The 6,176-nt window shown below is 59.2% G+C and overlaps 1 protein-coding gene across 2 annotated transcripts in view; it reads left to right on the plus strand.

Moving 5' to 3' along the window:
* Positions 1 to 6,117, plus strand: part of FBXW4 (F-box and WD repeat domain containing 4) — an 89,734-nt gene extending 83,617 nt beyond the window's left edge. For both annotated transcript variants that reach the window (XM_055119565.1, XM_055119566.1), the window contains exons 7-9: positions 4,543 to 4,683; positions 5,198 to 5,339; positions 5,472 to 6,117. In XM_055119565.1, coding sequence (XP_054975540.1) covers positions 4,543 to 4,683; positions 5,198 to 5,339; positions 5,472 to 5,591 — 403 coding nt within the window. In that variant the 3' untranslated portion in view covers positions 5,592 to 6,117. The remainder of the gene's footprint in view (positions 1 to 4,542; positions 4,684 to 5,197; positions 5,340 to 5,471) is intronic.
* The last annotated feature ends 59 nt before the right edge of the window (positions 6,118 to 6,176 follow it).

The raw sequence follows: 6,176 nt of genomic DNA on the forward strand, positions 1-6,176 counted from the left end.
CCCTCGGCGGAGCCCCTCAGCCCAGTCCGCAGGAGTGCCCAGACCGCCCAGGTGTGCCTTTGTCTCTGCCCCGGGCTCCGCCTTCGCCCGGACGGGCCGGCCTCGGTTGGGCTGATTATGGGAGTCGCCCCTCTAAAGTACCTGCTTCTCCTTTGAAAGTATTACTGACAGCTTTTTTCAGTTTCCTTTTTCTTTACCTCTTTAAGGAACCCTGTAATTTCTTTCTCTCTTTCTCCCCCCCTCCTTTTCCTTTTTATTTCTTGTCCCCTCTGTCCCCCTGAACTCTTTGAAATTGGCTCTCTGCCTGCTGACACCAAACTGATACTTTGCGTTTCACTTCTCCTTATCCCTTTATGGCAACAGATGTTGAAATTTTGTATCCTTTTATCTGCCCGGCTGCCCCTTCCTGTAATTACGGTCCCCTTGTTAGCAGTACAAAGTGGGCTGCCGGGCTGCCTGGCCTTTGAGCCATTGTGTCTGAACACGTGTGCGCGGGTGGGCGCTGGGGCTGTGCACGCTCACACATGCACGTGAGGGCCGTGTGGCCCGTAAGGCCTTCCCTCTCACCTTCCGTGGGCTTCGGCCCACTGTTCCCCGGGCGCCTCCAGGACCCAGCTCCTCCTCACTCTCCCGCTCTCTCTCCATCTGGCTGGCTGGACTGGGACTCTCTCTCAGTTCTTTGCCACCATGTCGCTCATGGTGGCTGAGCTCCGTGCAAGCCAGCGCCCCCAACTCAGCTCTCCTCGTGGATGCAGGCTCCAGCCACACCAGATCCCGACAGCTCTGCACCTTAGTTCTGTTGCCCTGTGCTGTTGCGCCCTGCCCCCACTCCCCAGTGCTGTTATTGAAACAGTGTCTTACCTGTATACAGTTTCTCCTCTCTCTCCAGCTGACCACCAAGTCACGCCTCATCTTGAGTTGTGTGCATGAGACTTCTTTACTAGGTTAAAAATCTCCTTAAGGGCCCTGGGGCGATAGTACAGTGGGTAGGGCGCTTGTCTTGCATCCAACCAACCATTTTCCATCCTGGCACCACATACAGTCCCCCAAGTCCCACCAGGAGTGATCCCTGAGCAGTGCCAGGTATTGCCCACATCCTCCCCCCCCCACATCCTTGAAGGACGAGGACATTTCTCTGCAGTTTTTATTAAGCACAGTTGTCTTATATACAGTAGGTGCTCAATAAATGAATGTTCTTCAGAGACAGGGAGGGAGGAAGAAACTCCCATTCTCAGAGTTGGACCCAGTGTGTACCTCAGCACCTGTGGCTTCTGGGAGCAAGACATAGGAAGTGAACGGCATATCAGCACCACTCTTGTATTTTGGGGTGTCTCCTGGCTAGATAGGGTAGCCTCACTCTAAAGAGTTGCAAAATGAGCACCTGGAGGGTATCCAGGAAAACCAGAACCCAGCATGTTAACAAGAGATGAAGAATGTGGGCCACGGCACAGGGTCAGGGAGTGAGGGCCAGGCTCCCTAATACTGCTGGGCCTACCTTGTCCCTTTGCCCGACTCTAGCCTGGCACTCAGGGCCAGCACTGACGTGGGGTGTTTCAGGCGAGCACAGTGTCTTCTCGAATCTCCCCCCAGCCTCTCAGGGAGAGCCTCTGACTTTCTGGACAGTACAGTGGTTTGAGCTAGGGCACGTCCGACTCCCTCACCTGACCCTGTTCAAGGGGCTCCTCGGGCCACCCCTCTGCAAATTTCCCTGCCCAGGTAATGGGGGGCTTCCCCCGGGCAGCCCTTCCCAGCTGAGGTCTCATTCATCAGGCCCACAGGGCAGCCCGTTTGTCTTTATCTTTCCCTGGGTCGAGAGAGAATTGCTGGAGTCAGGCCTGGCAGTCTGCGGTGCGGGCCTGCCGGCTTTGTGCGCGGGAGCTCCAAGGGAAGAGCGACGTTTTGTCTGGCTCTATAGTGACAGGCCCGGCCCTTGCTCTGTCTTGGCCTGGGGCTCCGAGCCACAACCCTATTCCCACACAAGTTGTGCGACAGCCAAGGCTGTGCACCCCCCTCCTGCCCCCCACAGTGAGAGGCCGAGAGGCATTCTTGACATTCTTTCTAGAGAAAAGGGGTGAAATGTCTGAATTTGGGGGTCACCACGTTATACAAATTGCAATCTAATCGTTTTTGCAAGAACACACTTGCAATAAGAAAAGGAGCCCAGGAGGAGGGGCAGAGGAGGCCGACAGCTGGTTTTGTGCCCCCTCCCCCCAAAGTTTGGGGCTATTGTGGGAGACTGTCTCTCTCCCTCCATCAGAGCAGTGGAGCTGGACTTTTCTAGTTAAATTGGTCCTGGAGTGGGGGCCACCAAGGGCCCATGGTGCCATTTCTGTTTGTTTTCCCAGCTCAAAGCCCCAGCGGGGCTCCTCTGGCACTGCGGGGCCCTATTGGCAGAGCCAGGCTGTTTCCCAGAGCCTGGTGTGTCCGTTTATGCTCTGAACTTAACCTTGCGGCTTCCACAACAGAGCCCCAGTCCAGCCTCTGTGGCTAAAGAAATTGTATCTTTTATTGGCTCATTTAAAGTGTGTGTGGCCTCTTAGGAGAATCTGAGAACAGTAGGAAGACCAACTCTGCCGCCCCAGGTCAGCTCTGGTCCTGCCCCCCAGGCATCAGTGCCCGCTTGGGTCCTTGGACCTCCCCCAGATGGTAGGATTCTGTTTCCTTTGTCTGTCTGGTTTTGGACCATACCTGGTGATGCTCAGGGCTTACGCTTGGTTCTGTGCTCAGAGATCACTCCTGGCAGGCTCCGGGGGACCATCTGGGGTGCTGGAGGTCAAACCCGGGTTGGTCGCATGCAAGACAAATGCCCTACCCACTCTGCTACCTCTCTGGCCCCAGGAATGTCGCTTACCACATACGATAAGGTATGAGACACTTTCCAGATGGCAGTGCCATCTGAGTGGGCCCCTTGCCATCCCTGTGGAGTCCCCTGGTGCTCGGCCCTCCCCCCATCTCCAGCCTGGACCAGCAGTGGCAGGCAGAGCCGTGCTGGCCTTCACGCCCCCAGCCCCACTGCCTTTCATCTTCGATTTCAGACAGACAAACATAAAATTACTCCTACAGATTAAAGGGGAGAGCTCCTCCGTCATTCCTGAAGGTCTCGCTAATGGAGGGGGCAGGGCCCCCAAATCTGGAAGGAGAGTGGGACTGTGGAGTAAAAGAACCCCTTCCCAGGGAGGCGTGCATGTTGGTGGGCAAGACCAGCCCCCGGGCTTCGGGCATGCCAGTGGGTGCATCAGGCCTGCGAGCCGAGGGCGGCGCCTGGAGAGGCTGACCCCCCTCTTCAGGCTCCCCAACAGAGGCTTACCTCTGGGAGCTGGAGAGAGGACAGGGAGGTAAGGCACTTGCCTTGCATGTGGCTGACCCCAGTTCAAGTCCCCGGGAACCACATTTGATTTCCCAAGCGCCTCCAGGAGTGATCCCTGAGCACAGAGCCAGGAACGTCCCCGAAACCAACAAAACCCAGAGGCTCTGACGGGTAGGGCATTTCTCGGGATGGAGGCTTGGGTGCTTCGTGCTCCCACACTGCTCAGGACTCGGGAAAGGATCCCACAGCCTCTGGTGTGCCCCCCAGGGAGGAGTGTGCGAGGGGAGGGCCCACGCGGCCTTGTTGGTCTCAAGCTCTAGAGGAACAAGCCCCCCCGCCGTCGGCCCGGGCCAGGGAGAAGCCTCGCGGCGCAGTGGTGGAGCCGAGGTTCAGTGCTGGAGGGCGCCCCACTTCTGCTTCATCCCCCCAGTCACTCTGCAGAAACGCACTGCTTCTCCCCGTCCAGCTACAGGGATTAGCAAGTGCACTTGATGTTGAAGGGTAGTTGCTAGGGCCAGGAGGCCCCCCTAGGTGGTTGCTAGGGGTCTGGTATCAGGGCAAGGGGTCTGCCCACTGCCGCGGTCACGGAGGGAATTACACAGTCACAAAGAAATTGTTCTTCTCAGTAATCTCTCGGCCACCGTGCGGGGCGAGGGTGGGGGGAGCAGGCTGGAGCGCAGCAGGCTGGGGGCTGTGATCACAGAGGCATGCTAGCCCCGGGCCGGGGGCCAGAGGCCCGAGAACACCAGGGACCAGCCTGCTAAGCTGCTTTCTCAGCAATTTCTCTCCCCAGACACAAAGGTGTTTACTTGTTTTAACATTTCCTGGGACTCCCCTTTTCCCTTTGTGTGGTCTTTATCCCCAGTGAGGTTTGAGCCCCAGATTACAGGCGGGAATTAAGGCATTGGACTTGGGCAGCTCAGAACTGCATGACCTGCAGGATCAAGGAGTATAAAGTAACCAAATGTGGGGGTGGGGGACGACGACCCCAGAGCAAGGCCCATTCATCCTCCTGAGAAGGGGTGGCTGGCCGCAGCGGCCAGCATGCAGGTGTGACGGGCTGGGGAGGGGGGCAGTGCGGGGTCTCCTGCGGCCTCCTTCCTCGGGAGTCTGATTCTGGTCTAGATACCTGCCTTTGCCTGCGGACTGGTGCCCTGTGACGGGTAAAAGGATGTGGGGGGCGGGGAGCAGGGACCTGGTGAGACAGCTGCTCAACCTCTGTGCCCTCTCCCCAGTGGGCAGCTGATGACACACCTGGGCAGCGACTTCCCCCCTGGGGCAGGGGTGCTGGATGTCATGTATGAATCCCCTTTCACACTGCTGTCCTGTGGCTACGACACCTACATCCGCTACTGGGATCTGCGCGCTAGTGTCCGGTGAGTGTGCTGGGCAGAGGGACAGGTGGAGGGACCCTTCACCGCACAGTGGAGAGCAGACAGGCTCCACGTCAGGGGCTCATCAGCTCGAGCTGACACTTCCCTGCCCTGTGGCAGGAACGCGGTAGCTGTGTCTTGCAGAGGGCAGGAATTTCTCAGAGCCAGGGCAGCGCCAGGGCACAGCTTCCACATGAGGCACACTCGGCTGCCCCCATGCAGGGCCTGCGCCGGCCCAGAGCGCCCCCCATGGGCCTTTGTCCCCAAAGCCTGCCTGGGTTCACTGTGCAGTTTGGGGTTTGGACTATACCTGCGGCGCGCGGGCCTACGTCTGGCTCGGAGCACTGGGGAGCAGGCGATGCCAGGGCTTGAGTGCAAACACAGCTCGGCCCTCTGAGCCATCTCCCCAGTCCGAGTGTGGTTTTTAATTTGGCGGCGCAGTATTTCTCTCCCAGAGGAAGCTGGGGTCGAGGCGGGTGGCCCCCCTAACCCTGCCCACACATCTCCCCCTGGACAGGAAATGTGTCATGGAGTGGGAGGAGCCTCACGACAGCACCCTGTACTGCCTGCAGACGGACGGCAACCACCTGCTGGCCACCGGCTCCTCCTACTACGGCGTGGTGCGCCTGTGGGACCGGCGCCAGAGGGCCTGCCTGCACGTAAGCACCCCGGGAGGGCGCCCGGAGCGGGCTGGGCCATCTGCTGTGCCACATGCCTCGGCACAGGGACTCCTGGGTTTGCCCTCCCAGCTCCCACTGAGGACTTTCTCCGTTCCCGTGTCGTCCCCACAGGCCTTCCCGCTGACATCGACTCCCCTCAGCAGCCCTGTGTACTGCCTGCGCCTCACCACCAAGCACCTGTATGCCGCGCTATCCTACAACCTCCACCTCCTAGACTTTCAGAGCCCGTGATAGGCAGGCCCACCCGCCTGTGGGCAGCGAAGTAGCTACTCAGGGACTCTCCTCCTGGAGGGTGCAGTGATGCCCCGCCCACCCCCTGTGCCTGCGCTCCTGACTGTGGCCACACAGCTCGGGCACCTTCGGCCAAAGGCTGCTGACCTAGGGTGGGGGAGGGCTCCGGAGACCACCCCTCCCAGGAACCAGACGGAGAAAAGGCGCTGACTGGGCTGGGGAAGGACCTGGCCTGCCTGCCCCTCTGTGAACCACAGCTCTGAGAGTGCCGAGGGGGCGCCAGCCCTCCCTGCTGGTCCCTCTCTTTCCCTTCCCCGGGAGGAAGGGTGAGCCCCACCTCCTCAGCCAGACACGCCCACCACACCATCACCACCCCTGCCAACCAAGCTTTCGGGGCTGGGGATGCTGTGGCCCGGCCTCTACTGGAAACCAAGAAAGGACAAAGTTCCAAGCCAGCCCAGCCTCAGACTTGCTATCAGGACTGCTACATCATTCAGTTTTATAAAAGTAAAGCTTGATTGTCACAGACCTGTTCTTCACTGGCTGGAAAGCTCTGGGAGTCCCCAGGGAGTGGGGACAGGAGAT

This window comes from Sorex araneus, chromosome 11, assembly GCF_027595985.1.
Source record: "Sorex araneus isolate mSorAra2 chromosome 11, mSorAra2.pri, whole genome shotgun sequence".
NCBI classification, from domain to species: domain Eukaryota; kingdom Metazoa; phylum Chordata; class Mammalia; order Eulipotyphla; family Soricidae; genus Sorex; species Sorex araneus.